This window comes from Triturus cristatus, chromosome 6 (assembly GCF_964204655.1).
Source record: "Triturus cristatus chromosome 6, aTriCri1.1, whole genome shotgun sequence".
NCBI classification, from domain to species: Eukaryota; Metazoa; Chordata; class Amphibia; order Caudata; family Salamandridae; genus Triturus; species Triturus cristatus.
In genome coordinates, this window is record NC_140589.1 from 1782288444 (window position 1) to 1782308538 (window position 20095).

At 46.1% G+C, this 20095-nt stretch overlaps 1 protein-coding gene across 1 annotated transcript in view; it reads left to right on the forward strand.

The window, feature by feature from the left end:
* LOC146821995 (fibrinogen-like protein 1) overlaps positions 1-20095 on the forward strand; it is a 191555-nt gene that overhangs the window by 146780 nt on the left and 24680 nt on the right. The window contains exon 3 of the mRNA XM_085609403.1: positions 19078-19300. Coding sequence (XP_085465529.1) covers positions 19078-19300 — 223 coding nt within the window. The remainder of the gene's footprint in view (positions 1-19077; positions 19301-20095) is intronic.

Consider the following 20095-nt stretch of genomic DNA (forward strand, 5'->3'; position numbering starts at 1 on the left):
AGACTTGGGTGATCTCTTCATTACTGCCTACTATCCCCAGGTCTTCAATCATTTGTATACATCTAATGTAATTCATCGTCCTCTCTGTTCTCTTTTTCTGAGTGAGCAGATTCACACTTCTTTCCCTGAAGTCCAAAATGCTGTATTTGACTTGTTTCTCATCTTGCCCTGTTTTTATCCTCCAAATCCAACCCGAAGTAACTGTTGCTCCAACTTCCGACTCCTTACATCCTGCTCTAATATTAGCATTTCTTTTTCCCTGATCCGGTTTAGCACTCGTCTTGTTTCCTTAAATGTGGTGCACTTCTTGGGCATTTAATGATCACACCTCTCAAATAAGCTTTATATGCATCCCAAACTATGATTAGAGAACAGCTGTTTAGATTTTGTTAAAAAAAAGATCCTTGAAAATTCTATCAGTGATTGTGACAGTGCCTCATATGCCAACAATGTACGGTCCATGTTCGGTTTTAAAGGCCAGTTCTATCCATTTAGCTGCATGATCAGAAATGTTAGCAGGCATATTTTTAATATCTATCATCCATCTATCATCCTATGTTAAGTCTAACAGCTATAGGTCAATTCTTGAAAAGTGGGCATCTCTTTTGCTGTGGAATGTGCAACCCTTTTTTAAGAATCTTGCAACTATGAGGGAATTCATATGTGGACGCCTAATAGATCTATACAACTTATGTGTGAAACAATGCAGTACCTCCACTACAACTGGTGTCTTATATTGGGTTGATTCAAAACATAGGCTTCTCAATAGATTTAGATCATCCACAATCGGGTAATAATAGCCGGCACATGCTAAAATGGAATCACTTACTTTAATTTTAGCTATGGCCTAATATATCTTGTTTTGTTTCCAACATCTCTTTACTCTTCACTTTACTTATTATTGCTGCACCACTTTGTAATACACATTTCCTCTGTGGCAATTACTTGTTGGACCCAACCTGTGCCACTTAGCAAAGTTTCACAGTCGGAGTTTGTAAGGTATGTCTCTTGCAAGGTCATATGTGGGCAATACAATATTCCTGATATTCTAAAACTAATCTCTGATTATTCCCAACTAGTAACCCATTAACATGTTATGTTAAAAAATGAATCCACAAATTTTTCATTATTGTATTCATATACATAACGAATCTTCACGAAACTTTTTTAAAAATGTGCATCCACCTCAGCCCCTTCCTGGAAAGTTTCAGGGTAATCCATCAAGTGGAGGCAAAGAAAAAAGGGGGGTCCCAAAAAGTAAAATCTCCATGCATTTTTCATAGACTTCTTTGTGACAGGCTTTAATAAAAACTGCTGAACAGAATTACACTAAATTCGTCTGGAAGCTAGATCTTAGATCGCAAATTGTGTTTTTTGCGATTTGATGTAAATCCGTTCAGTAGTTTTTGAGATATTTAGGGTAAAATATAATTGTATATTTTGGCAGTTGGGCTTGTGAGAGTCAGAGAGACTCGCACAAGAGCACCAATTAAAAAAATTGAGTATTCTGATTGACCTAGGAAGCATTATTTTCCCTTGGGCCATCTCGCTCTAGCGGGAGTCTCACTCCAGTGAGAGCGAGCACTCTGGCTGCCAGCAACATGAGAAAAATGTTGCTGGCAGCCATTACAGGACTCAGGGACTTAGTCACCTGTCTGATATATGGCGGCAGAGTAGGGATAGCCTGACCCCTAGGCTCCATGGGGGGACCCAAAGGGACCAGGATACGGTGGGTGCCCTGGTTGGGCAACAGAGCACCCACGCTTTGTTGTCCAGGCACCGGGGGATGGGGTCTCCAGTGCCGAAATCATTCCAGGGAGGGTGGCAGTGTGCCCCCCTTCCCATTCAAATAGCTTCCGGGTCCCTGGGGAAGGGGGGTCCCTGGGGCGAAAACAGCCCAGGAAGAAAGGCTGCATGTCCCCTTCCCATTTAAATGGGTGCTGGGCCCCAAAGATGGGGTCCCCGGGCAGAAAATGGCCAGGAGAGGTGCCTGCATACCCCCTCCTACTTGTGTACTTTTCCAAGCCCAAGGAATAGAGTCTCTGGGGCCAAAATCTTCCTGGGGAAGGGGGCTGCGTGCCCCCTCACCCTTTAAAATGTGGCTAGACCTAGGGGTATAGGGTCCTCGGGCCGAAATCGGACTGCGGAGGGTGGCAGCATGCCCCCTCCCCCTTCAATATAGTCCCAGGCAAGAAAATGGCCCAGAGAGGGGGGCAGCGTGCCCTCTCCCCATTTAATATAGTGCCGGACCAGAGGCTGAAATCAGCACAGGGAGGGGGGCCACGTGCCAACCTCCCCCTTCAAAATGGTGCCAGGCCTCGAGGGATGGGGTCCCCCAGAGCCGAAATGGGCCCGGGGAGAGGGGCTGTATGCCTATGTCTCCTTTATTGTAATAAGTGGCTCTGGGGGATGGGGTCCCCAAGGCCAGGCCAGATGGCCAACCCCCCACTGGGCCCGGCTGAAGGCCGTGCCCAGAGTGGGGTTGGCTGTAAAGGGGATGTTTTTGGCCAGGCCCTGCATCCAATCCCCTCGCCACTCATGGCCCCTTAGGGGTTTGTTTATACATATGGTAATTATTACTTTACGTTTACAAAACCCTCAACGTTATAGGTAGGTGTAATAAAGATATGTTTTTTCCCCAAAAAAATCCTTACAAATTCACAGGTAAAATACAAAATTTAAAGTAATGTTATAGTTACGGAATATCTCAGTGACAACGTTAACGTTTTGAACTAAAAAAAATAGAAATTCAGCAGTTATAGTTAGCAGTGCAAACTATAACTTGCGCCCCGCCATGCACTGCTTATGACCTCACATATGACATCACTGATGACATCATTTATGACCTCACTGGTGACATCATCCAAGCTTTGTTTTCATACATATTGCTGTATAAATTGCATTGTTCACATTAACAATCAAACAGAGAGATATGGGGGGAGGAGCCTAGCGCTTGACCAAGATGGCCGCGTGAGCTCTGAGCTCCCGAGACCCTCGCGCCCTCCGTCGACTATCCTGTCTCTAATCCTGTCTGTATGCATGGCATCGTGTAGATGACCTGCCAGGGAGGCGATTGATGCTACCCGCGCTCGGATCGCCCACGGGAACCGGAGTTATGCATGGCGGAAGATTGCGGCCTATCTCCGAGGAATGCCAGGGGCTAGAGTTGGCAGGACGCCCGACTTCTAGTTGAACAACAACGGCCAGGCGAGGTGTGAACTGTCGGATGGAGGTCCCCGTCCTTTCACTTTCGCTTTCTCTCCCTTTGTCTGCCCTGCTCCTGGAGAGCTCTTGGTGGCTTCATTATCCTTTGGACGCTCCACATGCTACTCTGGCGGCCCATTTCAGAACTGATCACTCCTGATTCCTCTCGTTGAGGGAGGGCCGTCTTATCTGAACCGACCTGCTTGGTACCAACCATGTCGGGCAAAGCAGAGGTGGATCGGCTGAAGCCTAAATCTACCAGGCGGGGTGCCTATACTCAGGTCAATAATATGGACCGCTATGCTCTGCAGAAGGGATCACCGAGTGGGTCGAGCCAGTCGCCAGATACCCAGAAGGAGGCCTCGCCCTTGGCCCCGGAGCTCTCGCTGCAGGATGTCATGGGCGCGCTTGAAGGGATGCAGACTTCGATTGGGAGGCAGTTTGATGCCCTGGCGCATAAGGTGGATGCCATCTTGGTGGATGTCAACCTGATCCGGGCGGACTTGGGCAAAACGAATGAACGGGTTAAAACCCTGGACCTCAAGACCACGGGCCTCGCCGATGATGTCGCGGAACTGCAGACCGAGGTTCGTAAGCTGAGGACCGAGAGTGATCTCGCCGCCCGCAGGCTGGAGGACTTTGAGAGCCGTGCCAGGCGCAACAACGTGCGCGTTATCGGGGTCCCGGAGTCCTCGGATGAGGCTTCGGTTGACCTGCTCGTCGAGGACTTGGTGCTTAACCATCTGCAGCCTAAGGGTCTTGGGAAGTTCTTTGCGGTTGAAAGGGCCCATAGAGTGCCGGGTGGGAGGCCCAAGGTGGGAGCCCCACCGAGGCCGATTGTCGCCCGGCTCTTTCATTTTCGAGATCGGGACGCTATCCTGCAAGCATCGAGGGTGACGGGCCCGGTCCCCTTCCAGAACGCGTCGGTGAATTTCTATCCGGACTTCACCCAGCAGGTGCAGAGGCAGAGACAGGGCTTTCTGGGGGTGAAGAGGCGACTTCGGGAGAGGGATCTGCAGTATGCCATGATCTTCCCTGCCAGACTACGTGTGGTGTACGAAGATCGGACATTCTTCTTTGAGTCTCCTGTTATGGCCGATGAATGGCTGGACGCTTTGCCTCGGCGGCGGACGGGAGAGGATACTGCCGCGGATGGGGACAGTGGCCGGGACGGGCAAGGCTGATTTCTCGGAGCCGGTCTAACTCGATTTGACTTTATTTGATGACTTGATTAGAGTGCAGTAAATGCGGAGGGTTGCGGGAGGACGAGGGGAGCTCTTTCCTCCCTTAGGGTGCTTTTTGTAGATGTTGGGTTTTGTAGGGCGACAGGCACACTGCAAGTTGGGGGGGTTTTGTAAGCTGCAGCAGGGGTGCAGGGTGGGGGGGATGGTTGGGATTTTGGGGTTGTTGTTGGGGGGTCTGTTTCTGCAAGGCGTAGTGATCATCTTCGGTATTGTCCCATGGTGGCTCTTCGGGGGGGGGGTGGGCCTCTTTGTGTTTGGGGATGGGGGGTAGAGGTTTAAGTGTTCTTAGCTGGAATGTTAATGGTTTGGGGGATCGCATTAAGCGCGGGATAGTTTTGCAACACTTGAAGCGGTCAATGCCAGATGTTGCCCTACTGCAGGAGACACACCTTATAGGTAACACGTGCTATGCTCTTAATAGGAAGGGTTATAAATTCATAGCTCACTCGGGATTCTCCTCCGGGTCTAGGGGTGTGGGCATCCTTGTCAGGGCCTCGCTGCCATTTGAGGTGGACTCCACCGTTGTTGACGATAGGGGGAGGTTTGTGGCGGTGGCGGGGAGGTGGGAAGGTAGAACTTTGGTTTTAGTTTCGGTTTATGTCCCTCCAGCCCTGCAGGCCTCCACGTTTGTGGATCTGGGTAGGGCCTTGCTGGATCTCCCGGGGGGTATGTTAGTGGTAGGGGGGGACTTCAATGCTGTCGGCTCTGGGCTGCTGGATAGGCACCCGCCCAGAGACACGGGGGGGGCTCAGAAGTGGCTTCCAGACTTCCTAGACACACTCGGCCTGATAGACTGCTGGAGGCTCCGACACCCCACACAGCGTCAATACACCTTCCACTCCGGGGCGCATGGTAGCCTCTCTAGGATTGACTATCTGCTTACTTTGGCTGTGCACGCCCCTTTGGTTTCTGAGGCCAGGCACATGGCACGTGGCATATCGGACCATTCGCCAGTGTGGGTCAGGTTGGATGTCGGCCGAGAGGGAGGGGGCAGGGTGGCTCCCATTAACCCCTGGTACTTTCGAGATTCCAAGATGCGCAGCGCACTGGTGAAGACAGTTGATAATTTTTTCAAGGATAATCAGGGGTCCGTGGACTCGGCAGTGTCGCTCTGGGAAGCATTTAAGACCGTTCTGCGAGGGGAGGCCCTCTCACTTGTAGTGGCGGCCAAGCGGCGGAGAGATGGCGAGGCTGTGCAGGTGGAGGAGGAGATCATGGCTTTGGAGGGAGCGCTAGAGGAGGAGGTAACAGCGGCCTCACTGCATGAGCTGAGCTTGAAGCAAGCCGAGTATAAGGACCTTGTGACAAATGCCGCTAAGATCCTCAGTAGGGAGCAGCAGGGCCGCCTGTATGATGTTGGTGACAAGGCCGGGAAGCTCCTAGCTTGGCTGGATAAAAAAGAACGGGTTAATAGAGTAGTGCCGGAGCTGACGGGAGAGGGGGGAGAGGTGATTGTGGAACCTGAGGGGATTGTCCAGTGTTTCTCGGACTATTTCCGTAAGGTTTATACCTCAGTGTCGGATAGGCCGTCCGGGGACTCGCGTGACCTCTTGCGGGATATCGCTCTGCCCTGTCTTTCTGATGTAGATAGAGATGATCTTGATGGAGACTTAACGGTCGATGAGGTGGCGGGAGCTATTCGCGCGCTGAACTCGGGCAAGGCCTCGGGCCCGAATGGCTTGCCGATTGACCTGTATAAATTGTTCCCGGATAGGGTAGCCCCTCACCTGCGCGCCATGTTTGTGGAGGCGCGGGGGAGTGGAACCCTCCCGTTGGACCAGAGGCTGGCGGCAATTGTTGTGATACATAAAGATGGTAAACCCCGAGATAAGTGTGCCTCATATAGGCCCATATCACTCCTCAACGCCGAGCCGAAGATCCTGGCTAAAATCCTGGCGGCAGATTGGTCAGGGTACTTGGAGACTTGATTCACCCGGATCAATCCGGTTTTATTCCGCATCGCAACACCGCTTTGAACCTTCGGCGCCTTCATGGGGTGATCGCCAGGGCTGGCACGCTGCGAGAACCGGCTATTGTGGCGTCTCTTGATGCCACGATGGCCTTTGATACGGTGGAATGGGAGTATTTGTGGGCTGTGCTAGCCAAGTTCGGCTTTGGCCCTGGTTTTGTGAGCTGGGTGAGGTTGCTGTATGAGGGACCCCTTGCGAGTGTGGTGGTTAATGGCCGGGCATCGACTCCGTTCCGGCTTGGGAGGGGGACACGGCAGGGCTGCCCCCTGTCGCCTCTGTTGTTCGCCCTTGCTCTTGAGCCTCTGGCGGCGTGGATACGCTGGCACCCGGATATCCGTGGCCTTCGGTGGTCGCCCGAACACGAGGACCGCATTTCGCTGTATGCTGATGACATCTTGTTGTATCTTGCCTCGCCCAAGAACTCACTCATAGTGGTCTGTGACGTTCTTACGTCCTTCGGTAGGAATTCGGGTCTCGTCATCAACTGGAGTAAATCGTATTTATACGTCCTGAGTGGTGAGGTTCCGCCGGTCCCGCGAACTTGTTCGATCCAGATTGCTCAGCAAGGCTTCGTGTATCTGGGGATCTTTATCTCCATGGACCCCGCTTTGCGGTATGAGAGAAACCTGCTCCCCCCCCTGGCGCGCCTGCGGCGGGATGTTGAGGGCTGGCGGAGGCTGCCGCTCTCCCTCGTCGGGCGCGCTGCCTTGTTCAAAATGATGTCCCTTCCTCGGTTCCTCTACGCATTGCAAAATACTCTAGATTGGGTGCCGGCCAAGTATTTTCGGGAGGTCGAAAGCCTCCAACGGACGTTGCTGTGGGATGGGCGGCCGCGGATAGCGATTGTGAAATTGACGCTTCCGTGGTAAGACGGGGGTATCGCGCTTCCAGACATCCGACGCTATTACTGGGCCACCCAGTTGTCCGCGATTAACCACGGTTTCTATGGCCCGGCCCTCAGCCCTGGTTATGCCATGGACAGATGGTTGTTGCGCGGTGGGAACTATCTTAGGGCGTTGTACTCGCGGTCCCTCGACTCATCCCTCACGGGGCCCACTGGGGTGGCGGTGCGTGTATGGAAGATGGCGACTGACTCTCTGGGCTGGAAGGATAGGCTCACCCTAGCTGCCCCGTTGTTTGAATCTGAAAGGTTGGGTAGGCTTTGGCATACGAAAGGGTTTGATAAATGGGACTTGATCGGCATCTCCAGGGTTGAGATATGCTGATTAAGCGTAGGGTGAAGTCCTTTGAAGAGTTGCAGAAGGAGTATGAGTTGGGGGCGTCTGAGTTTTTCCGATATGTTCAGGTGCGTCATGCCCTGCGGTCAGTCCTTGTGGAGGGTGAGAAGGTGCCTGAGTCCTCTCCTTTGGAGGACCGGATCCTTGATGGCCATATGCCGGAGAGCACGATCTCGCTCATCTACAAGAAACTGATAAATGTTCGGGCTGATTTGCTACTGGGGCTGCGGGACCAGTGGACTAGGGACGTGCTCGAGTTGGATGATGAGGACTGGCAGTCTGCTGTTTCCTCTCCTAAGGAGGTTGCGATCCCGTCGCGGCTGAGGCTGGTGCAGCTCAAGATCCTGCATCGTGTGTATGTGACGGGGCCGCGACTGGTTCATATGGGATTCTCTGAGGAAGGCCTATGTAGGAGGGGATGCGGTATGGTGGGTACTTTCCTACATATCATCTGGGAGTGTGGTGTCATCACGGAATTTTGGAGGCGAGTTCATGCGGTGATGGGGGAGGTGACGGGCATTGCTATGCAGCCGGAAGCGCGGTGTTGTCTCCTGAATGTCTGGGGGCCCACTGACCATGATGAGGCACAGACCCAGTGGGTGACCCTGGGTAACATGATTGCTAAGAGGGACATCGCGCGCTTGTGGGGTTCCGGGGGGCCCCCCACGTTAACTGCGTGGAAAGAAAATATGGACTGGAGTATGCTCAGGGAGAAGACAGTATATTGCGCCAGAGGCCGCCCTCGGAAGTGGCATGCCATCTGGGGGCGGTGGAATCAATACAGGGGGGAATATGTCTTGCCCCTGATCTGGATCCCCCCGAGGAACAGCTTTCTTCTTGACCTTCTTTCCAGCTCAGTATGCAGATGTGATGGTTAATTGACTTCTTGGGCCTCTGCTTTTCCCCCTTTTTCCTCTTAACATAGTACTGTGACAGTTAGACGATTGGGGTCCGGCTCCCCTTGAGGGGCTATCACCGTGGGCATTCAGTGTTGTTGCCTTGCTGGGGTTTGTTGTGTGTTTGTAATTATTAAAAATGGAACCTTCTCACTGCTCCTTCAATGTACTGTGGACGATTCTCTATACTCTCCTAATGAAGCTGCCGAACCTCCGGGTTGTCGGCTGAATAGCTGTGTCCAGATTCTTGAAGAAATAAAGGTTTTAAAAAATAAAAAAAATTAAAAAAAAACAGAGAGATATGGGAAACGCTCATTGAGTACGGTGTACAAACTGTAACAACTGTTCAGATCACGACAAAATAGCGAAGGCCAATTTAAAAACAAATGCTCTACTGCGGACAGCTTTCATCTGTATGAAACCCCTGACACACACCTGTACACAGCTAAGGTGCATTAGGAGCACATGCATTTTGTAAACACTTACACCCATTAACTCAACCCAAGCTGTACAAAATGATGTAGAAAATTAATATGGTAGTTACCCACCACTATATAAACTTTAAAACAAATTAGCAAATTCATTGGAAAATGTCATCAGTGATGTCATTTGAGATGTCATCAGTGATGTCATAAATGATGTCATAGAACATGTCATCACTGATGTCAGAAATTGAGTCTCTAGTTATCATAGGTTGCTACTCTGTCCAAGGAGGGACCATAATCCTAGTCAGGGTGAGTCAGATAAAGAACCTAAATTAACCTGTGCTCACCTTCTGGTAGCTTGGCACAGAGCAGTCAGGCTTAATTTAAGATTACAAATGACAGTAACACCAGTTTAGAAAAATAAAGAATATGTTAATGAGTAACACAAGACCAAAATGACAAAAATCCAATAAGTAGAACTTGAGATAGGAATTTTAAAGATTAAACTGCTTCAAAGCATAAAGTCTAAGTGGGGACATCGGGTCATGCTTGAACGGGGTAAATCCGAAAGTTCATGCCAACCGTGATGGAGCAGGGGTCGGACACAGGAGCCATGCAGGCCCCACGGAAGACATTACCTTTCCAGAGGAAGCGTTGATGACAAGAAACAAGATGCATCGGTTCCGAGTCACACAGTCAGCAGATGTGTCACCACCAAACCCTTTGTGCTGAAGGTGATGCATCGTCATTGAGCCGTGCAATCAGGACCTGCATCGTTGTCGAACCTCTTGGGATGCAGGGAATGCATTGTTGTTGAACCTCGTAGTCACGTGCCACGTCATCATTGAGCCACGCAGTCGGCACTCTGGTGTCCTTGAAGCACCGCTGCATCGACGTCGGAGGAAGATGCGTAGGTTCTGACCTGTGCCAAGTTTGACAATGCATGCGTTTCGATGGAAAACAGCTGAAGAACCCAATTCCAAGGCCCAGGACTAGGATTGGCACCTCTTGCCATGGCAGGACTCACAGTTGGCAGAGTCCAGCAGTTGTATAAAGGTCGAAAGAAGCCTTTGATGTCGCTGAGACTTCAGAACAGGAGCCAAGTCAAGACTCTAGTGGCACGTCCAACTTGGCGATTTGATGTCCGCATTGGGAAGAGTGGATGATCTGCTGGCAGCATGAGTTTATGGTAACAGAGCATAAAGTCTTTGGAGATCTCTGTAAGAAATCTAGCATCAACCTATAGAGTCAGTATAGCTCCGCACTAACATTCACTTGGAAAAGATAAAATTGTCTGCACATGCCCAGGAATGTGAACACTAGACTCCCAAAACATCAATCAAATAAAATGTTGTGATGATAAATATTGAAGACCTTTGAGATACAGCCCGAAACTGATACGAACACATGAACTAGCCCCATTGCAAGATATTGGAAGGTTAAAAAATAAGACTTGTGGCGTTGGAAGCCGCCAAGATGTAAGAGAATATATATATATATGCAAACTGGGTAGCTACACCATGTTTAATAACAGGACAATGTCAGAGCCAGTTCTCTCTCTCTGAATTGTGAAGTAATCAATTGCAGTTGTTAATTAAACGTCATGCAGAGTGAAAAGAGTTAAATGTTAACAAAGTCCAAGGGTTGCAACACTACTTATGGATTTATTTATTTTATTTAAACACAAACAAGTACCTGATATAAAATGTCACCTGTTTCTTGTCTAAATTGAGGCAGAGATGAGAAATTAGATGGCAAAGAATCATTATCAAATGGGCATCTCAAACAGACACAATACAAGAAACATGAACCTAAATTGAGATTCATAACTAACTACACAAGGGGCATCCACAAATGTATACGGTCTTCAATCAGCATTGGAACTTGTTAGTGTTAAATAATGTTTTATCAAGACACATAACGAAGAAACCGGCTATTACATTCTGAATGGGTCAAGCACTAAAAATTTCCCTATGTCCTAATGACACTTAAATGTATTGTAAATTACAAATGGAGAAAACTTCCCTGATTGATCTGAAAGTATTTTTATAAATGTTGTGATTGTATCTGCTGTTCACATACACTGGAAAAATCACATTCGAATGGCACACTTTTTTTCTCCCCCTATCTTCTCTTCATATTTTCCAAATGTGTGTAACTATTTGTGGTTCAATTTCGCTCTTTTATGTCTTACTTTGTACTATATCTTATGAAAATATACTAATATTTTTTAATACAGTCCCTGAAGAAGTGATGTGCTAATGGAAATGTTGCAAAACGTGTTGACTTGAGTTACCAATTGTCAAACTGGCTTAAGTTACTAACTGTCAAACTTTATACCACAATCCTTAATAAACTAGATAATACTATTTGGAGCATGATGTGCTTTTACTATTGACTTTGGAAAACTGTCTGTCTTGATAATGTTGCATAATGTCGCATATGCCTTCCAGTAACAGGTACATGTGAATGGCAAGCGGGAAGGCAAGCCGTCCAAACAGCTACTGGGGATCTGACATTTTCTTTTCTTGGTCCTTCTCTCTCAATTTTGGAATCCACCAAACTGCTTCAACAGTTGCATAGGCAGGGGTCTGAGCTTCTTGTGACATAGTCAGTTGTAGCCCAGAGACTTACAAGTCCCACAAAAGGTGTAAATGTGATTGAGGCTGCAACTCTGCCCTCCCTCCTCAAGCTGAATTAGATCAGGGCCAAAAATAATGTAATATGTTGTGCAACCTAGTTAATCACTTCTCTGCAGATTATTCAATGCTCTTTGTGCATTGTATCAAACACCCTTGGCATCAAGACTTGCTTCATCATGCTGTTCACCCTCTCAACTAAACCATTAATTGAAGCTCGCTTTTTGAGATGTGTACCTCTACGCTCATCATGGACACACTGGGCCCGATTCACAGAACTAACTTAAGACAAAATCCTAAACTTACTACTTTTGGTATTCACAGAAGTTAGGATTTTGTCTTAAGTTTGTCTTAAGACAAACTTAAGACAGACTTAAGACAGACTTGAGACAGACTTAAGACAAACTTAAGACAGACTTAAGAAAGACTTAAGTTAGGATTTAGTCTTAAGTTTGTCTTAAGTCTGTCTTAAGTCTGTCTTAAGTCTGTCTTAAGTCTGTCTTAAGTTTGTCTTAAGTTTGTCTTAAGTCTGTCTTAAGTCCGTCTTAAGTCTGTCTTAAGTTTGTCTTAAGACAAACTTAAGACAAAATCCTAACGTCTGTGAATGCCAAAAGTAGTAAGTTTAGGATTTTGTCTTAAGTTAGTTCTGTGAATCGGCCCCAAGGCTTTTGCAGCAAATGCTGGACCGTTGTCTGAATGAAATGTACAAATTGACCCCATTACAACCATTACCTATCCAGGAATAGTGGCCAGATAGGATACTATATCAGAATCAAGTGGAAGAAGCTCCATGGTCATTCATGTAAATACTCCCTGACTATATTATACAATTGAGGCAGACACGTAGATGCGTATTATGTGCCAACAAATAAATCTGGTATTTGTAAAGTGTGAACTACTCACCCTTACGGGTCTCAAGGCGCTGGGGGCCGTCGTGGAAATTAAGTGAGCTATTGCCCAGAGTCACATGGTGCTGGGCTGATCTGGCACCGGAGCCAGGGATCGAACTTTGAACCCTGTGCTCCGAAGTCAGCTGCCCTGGCCGCTGCACCACACCTTTCCAACTGCAGTTAGATATTGGGATTCAGGTGCTACAATTTGACAAAAAGAAAATGTTAGCCAGGTCAAGGGTCATTTAATACCTCTTCTGTATCAGATAGGTCATTATTCCAGCACTAGGTACATTCTGTACAACGTGAGTTCTAGCATGACGGCTTACATTCCCAATTTCAGTACAAGCCTGTAGGAACCGTCAGTCTTAACTACGGGGAAAAGTGTAATGTACATTGACAATGCAGTATCCTATCCTGTTTCGGGAAATCAGTTACTATATATTCTATGTTTTGTTTAGCTTTCGGATTTAGTAGATATTGTTCCTGCACCTGAGGTTCACATCGTAGGGGAATAAGAAGTAGAGTTGCTTCCCTATCTCAGCCAGTTTGATTTGTATGTAGGGGAGACACTTGCTCAAAAGCTCACTCCCCTGCATATTTAGAGATACAGCAGACACTGAGGAGAAGATCTTGACTGTCACCTTTTTCCATTTGACGGGCTTCCACAAAAAATTATACAAGCCAGTCATGCTTAGTTAATATATTATTGCACGTTTTTGGTAAAGGTGACCAAAATATCATCTTTATGTTATGTTGTATGTCTCATTCGATTTTGAATTTTCTTCAGTAAAATTTTTTACGGGGGTTTAAGTGTCCATCGAGCATGTCGAACCAGATAAACTCAGTTGTTGAAGTTGTCTCCAGATGATGCTGGAGATTGTGGCAGACCTTAGTAACCTGCTGTGCTGGAGGTCTGTAGTACAATAGCTAATCTGCCTACTTTTGTCTTGAAGAGGGTGTTCTCGTCTGAGCTTCTTTCATCTCAGTTGATGCTGGAATTTGTTTCCTGTGATTACGACTGCCTCTAATCCAGAGTTTGTGTTTTGTATATTCCTCAATTTTGAAGTAATCCGCCCAATTGCTCCTCTTTTCTTTGGAATATCTGTCTGATCATCTGCCATGCACTATCACATGTGGATATCATGACAGCAGTCCTCTGAAGCCCCTCTGGTGGATTTAAGTTCTTACGACAATGTCGCTGATAACCTCCACCCCTCGTATTTCAGTGATAAATGATCCTGGATCTACAGTTGGAGATCAAGCCCAGGTTTTAGAGGTGTCTTTCTGCGGCTTGTTTTTATCCTGTTCTTTCTCTCTAGTGGCCCTCTCTGATTCAGCTTTGGCTTGAGCTGAGGTTTAGAAGGACGAGTTCCAAGGATATCCCTTCTCCTGAAAGTGTAGTACATAATGCGATTGGCATATACAAGAAACAGAATCTCTCTCATCAGCCTTCCAATGAGTCTATGAGCACTGAGCGCACATTTGAAGCTCTCACTACAGCAACCATGATTACATTCATTCAGATGTTCCTTTCCAGCTTAAGAAAGCTTTTTAAGAAGCAGAAATACAGTTCCTCTCCAAGCCCTCTAGACCCTTAGCTAACCTTAGAGTCCCACAATTGGTGTCCCTCTCAATGCCAAGGCTTTGGCCACACGTGGAAGATTCCTCTTTGTTGCCAGAGGCCACGGTGACACATTATAGGCCCTTTGAAGCAGAGAGAACAAACTGGTGTCCCACAACCCCTCGCTCAGGCCGCATGAGAAAGAAAAGCTGTGCACGGACTTAGAATCAGAACTGCCAGAAGCCTTAAAATTCTTTGTCGTGGGCTCACCTTAGTCAGCCCACAACTTATCATACACTCAAAGGAATGATATAATATATAATATAATAAAATATAATATAATGTAATATAATATAATATAATATAAAATAATACAGGCCCATACAGTACAGCATACTACCACAGAACATTTGTAAATAAATAATGGCAGCTGTAGAAAATTGGGTTATTACTTGCATTGCCTGAATAAGAAATAGGTCCACAATCCCCCTACTGTGAACCAAGCATCCCATTGCAGTGCCTGGCTGTCTCAGGGAAGCGAGTCAGAGCAGTCCAAGGGAGGTGGTGTGGGCTAGTATTCACCATTTACTGGCACTAAAAAAAAAACACTCAAAAAATGATTGTCCAGTCTGTACTTTTTCTTTAGAAAAAGGATAAATAAATCTATTTCACACACACTACTAAACACTATGTAATAATTTACAAATATGTACATTGGCAGATAGAAAATACCACATATGACATAGCATGATCACCTTTGACTCCCTCAAGGAGTCATACAAACATATCAAGTGAGTCTATTGGTTTTGTGAAGGTTCAAGAGTAACAGCCTACATGTTAAAATCATCATTTTGCGCCTAAATGCTACCATGAAAAATAATAATCCTGTGCAAATGCTTTTAGTAATGTTAATAAAGCGTTTTCACTTTGATCTCTAATCATTGATAATATTTTTAAATCAATAAAGCATTTAAAGTGAGCAAAATATGTGTTTGTGCGTGTTTTCACATAATTTCCAGCCATAAAACTTAAATTATAAAAGCAAACCCTAGAGGGCGAACAATCATCCGTAAAGGTCTCTAGGCGCTGGGGGCCGTCGGGAAGATTAAGCAAGCTATTGCCCAGAGTCACATGGTACTGGGCTAATCTGCCGCAGGCACCGGGGATCGAACCGTGATCCCCAGATTCCAGAGTCAGTCGTCCCGGCCGCGGTGCCACACCTCTTCCACTGCATCGCATCACAACTGTAAACCTGGCCCCTAGAGAGCGTGTGTAACTTCTTTAACCACATTTATGCCTTTCAGGCCATCTCAACTGTATCCATATACATAACACCTAGAGGGTGCAACACTCCCAGCTGTGGAGCAAAATCTCTAGCCTTGTGACTGCTTGAAAACATCAAGAAAATCCTAGAGAGGTCCTGGATTCTTGACCCCCCATAAACTTAGGGTCAGTACCCTGATAAAAATCTCTTGGGGGGTGCTGCTGCACTTCTGCAGCCCCACCCCCTAATCATATATGTAACATTGGTATGTCCTCTTCCCGTTTTTGGGGGTCCCCACATGCTAAGAAATACATAAATAAATAAGGCCTGCAGGGCATTATAAAGTGCTTCTCTGGGAGCGGTGACTATTAAAGCAGCGGCTCTCCCACTGAGCCGGAGAGAGACACGTAGCTTTTCTTTTGGTTTTGTTTCTTGTTTTTGGGGGGATTCACTGGCCCTTGGAGAGACCCACTGGTCTTGGGATCAACTGGGCAGAGTCATTAGTCCTTTCTGGGGCATCAGGGGGTTGTTCCTTCCAGTTCTCCATGGTGTTCCCAGGTTTCAGCAGTGAAGCGCAGAAAAATCAGCAGGCAAGAGAGAGTCTCCCAATTGTGCAAGAGTTTTCAAAGAGGAGAGGAAGGTTCCAGAAGGCATGCACCCATGGCCAATCCTGGCCGCATCAACTCTCCATCCCGCCCAACCCTCCTATACAGCATGCTGGGACAGTTCAAAATGGCATCATCCAGGAGTCACTGGTCACGTCTCCTCCTGCTCAGCTCCACCCCTTGGTGACATCACTACCAGGATCAGGACACACCTCAAGTTCAGACAGCCCCCTCCTGGGTTGGTTCCATTTGTCTGGGCTCTCTCCTTTGATCAGTGGGCTTTGGGCTGGTCCATCCTTGGTACAGTATGACCGCTGAGTGATGGATGCAGATTATTCCAAACCATCCCTTTCCTTCTAAGGAGCTGGGTGAAGTACTGTTCATTGATCCCTTTGTATGGGGAGACCTTTGTTCCTGCTACTGAAGAGAAATGTCATTAACCGGGCACAGCAAGGAGACAAAAGACCTGGGCTCTGATCCTGAACTGAACCAGAGAAATATGACAACTCTAGATTACCCATAAAGTATACAATTATCATTTTGGAAATTACAAAATTGATTTTCTCGCATGTTACACCCCAATCCAAGATATCAATGGTCTCTGTAGGTCAAAGGGAAGGGAAGCTGCACTCTGAGGAAGTTTTCTCCCTGTGTGTATAATGAAGTGTCACGATAGAGAAAAGAGCATATCACACTGACTTCCCTTTGTAGTGTACACTAACATGATAAGGGCTATCCCAGGTCAATATCTAATCCTGCAGTGTCCCTCCAGCGCCAGGCTACCTGTGCAAAGTTACCGGGCTGCACATGACAGTAGTCTCCCATGTGTAGCCCGCACATGGGTGTACAAGCACATGCACCCACGTTTGCATGTAGCCAGCCAAGTACTCTTTACCCTTGCTGTGTTGCAGTGGTCTTATCTGAAAAGCAGGACAGTGGTAGTACACATGCACAGTCCATTTGCCATGTGATTACCGTGGGTGAGACACAGGTAGTGAGACTCACCCACGGTAAAAATTCCCAAACTGGGTGATCCAAAAAGCAAAAAGCTGGCGGTACTGAAGGGGTGGAACTTAACTGAAACAGCAGAGTTCATTAGTAGCAAATGTGAACACTATACAAGTATACAAGATGAGTAGAACATTCCTATTTTAACCTATGCATACATGTTTGTCTGGATGTATGTGCCATTGGGGCATGCATTGAAGTCTGCATAATGAGAAGTGTAATAACAGAGTTGCATACCTGTGCAAGTCTGAAAACAGCCATTCTTGAAGCAGCCCATGAGAATAACATTGATAATAAGTAAAATATCCTTCGCAATACAGCTCTTTGCAAAATATGTGATCTCTGCAACAGCAAAATAGCATTTTGGAGTAATTCTTTCAAGGTGAAAAAACATGCTAAATGAAGTCTGTCTGTTTTTCATGATGTGCGTGAGCAATACACACCAGTGAGGCATCACTGGCCTACAGGTTTGTATCATAGGCAGTATACAAGAGAAGTAGCATTTGTTTGTTGAGTCCAAAAGACCAATCATCAATTACACTACTATGTTAAACATTATTCCAAAGGAGCAGAATTTGCATACATCTCAAATAATCACATCATGAACAGCATAACTGTGTTTTGAAAGAAAAGAGGGGCATTAGGTTATTGAAGATAAGTCATCGTATAGACCATAGGTCTAACAGGGAACGCCACAACACTTACAACTCCTATACCACTAGGGTTGTTCTTGTTGTCTCTGTTACGGAATCTCCAGGATTGCTTTAGTCTTGTTCGAAGATCATCCCTATAGAGCAGGTAAACAATCTCATCGACTGGAAGCTTCTGCGAGAAGACCTACCAGTTACCTGCATGAAACATTTGATCTTCCAACACAGAAGGAAACTCTTATGCAAAAGGAACCATCAAAGAGTCTTATTCATGCATCTTCACCACTTAATCTTAATGAATTTGATTTATCCCATAATGTGAGTGAGTGATCTCATAAGGATGACACATGCACATTGTCTTGCCACAGGGTGACCTTGAGGGTATCTCTGATTTCAGACGGTCTGTTGCTACAGGTGGCTTTATTGCTACTGGTGGGCAGTATATTCCCTGGAGGCTATGAACTTTGTATTGATGTTGCTGTTGACCTGGGTGCCCGTCGAGCATTGCAGCGCCGGCTCGACGAGGATCAGACCCATATGATGAAGCATGACACCTAGCTTGCTGGGTGTGTGCGGGTCCTAGTTCCGAAAGGAGGTATTTCCCACCTCCCCACCACTCTGAGTACTCACCGGGTGGCCAACTTGCCACCCAGGAACACCGTACCTCTTTTGTCTTCTAGGCCTTATGTGAAACACATCTCATCTCACAAATAGATTTTAGGGAACCATGTGGGTTTGATGGCATCAATGTGAAGATGTGTTAGATATTAAGAAACAATAGGTGTTTGCCAACTCCAATCATGAAACCTGTTGTAGAGACTAAAGAGTAGCCTAATTAATTATTCTTAACTAAAAAGGGACCAAAATAATTAGACTACCAGAAAAAAAGCATTCTTAATAATATAGGACCTCACCAGAAATGCTGACTCCATCTATGTAAGTGAGCATTGAATTTAGAAAAAATAAAAGAATGTATGCAGGTTTAATAGAGATAAAAAAACAATAAAGAGTAGAACTAAAAATCAGGGAATCATATCTGCCAAGTGTTCTGCTGAAATAAAAGTATTTTAAAATATGTATATGAAAAAAAATTGCAGATATGTGTAGATCCCACCCAACTTGTTTTTGCTATTCATTAGAGCCTAGTTTGCTTTTTCATATGTTTAATTTTTGGAAAATCATGTTTGATAGGATATCACAACATTAGGGTTGGCTCACCGGCCCAATCAATAGAAAAACCAATTGCCCAACAAATAAGTAATCTCCACTAAAACTCATTATGTGTAAAGGCTACACCTGGCTGAAATTTACCTGCTGGTGTGTCAAAGAGGCCTGTCACACTCTGCAAGAGCAATGGGGGATACAAAATATAAACATATACTTTATAAGGCCCAATCTGTTTGTTCTCTCCAATTTCACTTGCAACTCCACGGTGACACATCCGACCAATTGAGGCTCTCCTTTTGTGTGTTATCCCCAGAACGAAGAAAAGAGCAGTCGGAATACCACAGTGGAGCGGAGAATCCGTGACCTGGAGCAGCGGTCCCACGAATCCCACACACTGCAGCACATCCAGGCCACGCTGATTTACGACATGCAGGCGCAGATTCACAACCTGTCCATGATGGTAGAATTGGCCCGACACAACCCAACGTGCATGGCCGCCGCAGATATGAGAGCCCACCAGGATTTGCTGCACTCAGGTCACAGAAAATGACATGAATCAACAGGGTGGTTTACATGTGGAGTGTGAGAGCATAAGTAGGCGCCAGGGGTGTATGATTGAATAGTGGTAAATTCTAGCTATCATGTGTTCATGTCTTGAATTGAAATAAAGTTTGCATTTCAATAACCAGATGTAATATTTATTTTTCTATAAATAACACAATGCTTTGCATTCCATTATTCATAATGAGATACATCTCCAGCAGAAACATAATTAAATTCTAACACAGTTTATGGAGTAGGCAACATTCCAATACATTTTTTAAGACGCCCCCATACCTGGTTAAATATTGCATATAGACCACTGATTTTTGAGATTGCAGAACTGTTTCCTTTAAAAATCCCCATTATCATTAAAAATATGCTAAAAGGTGTGCAGGATATTAATTTTATGGGGCATGGGATGAGATTTCATTCAATATTTTAAAAAGTGTGCTATTTTCTCACTGCAAATGCTAAGAAAGCTAATATAGCTGAGTCAACGTATGTAATACAATTATTTACAAATGATTTACATGTGTTGCATGAACAAATGCTGTTTATCACTTTAAAGCCTGCCCTTTGGGCTTTGCTAATGCTGAGAAAAATAAGATTTTCTTTTTTTCTGTACAGAATCCATATAGGAGATAAAGAAATTAATGTGGCAATTAGTGTGATCATTAAGTGTACTTTTCAGATGTAAAATAAATAGTTCCTGATGCAATCCACTATCTGGAAGGCGAAATGATACACCATGTAGTCAATAGCACGAGGTGAGAAGGTAATACACCTCG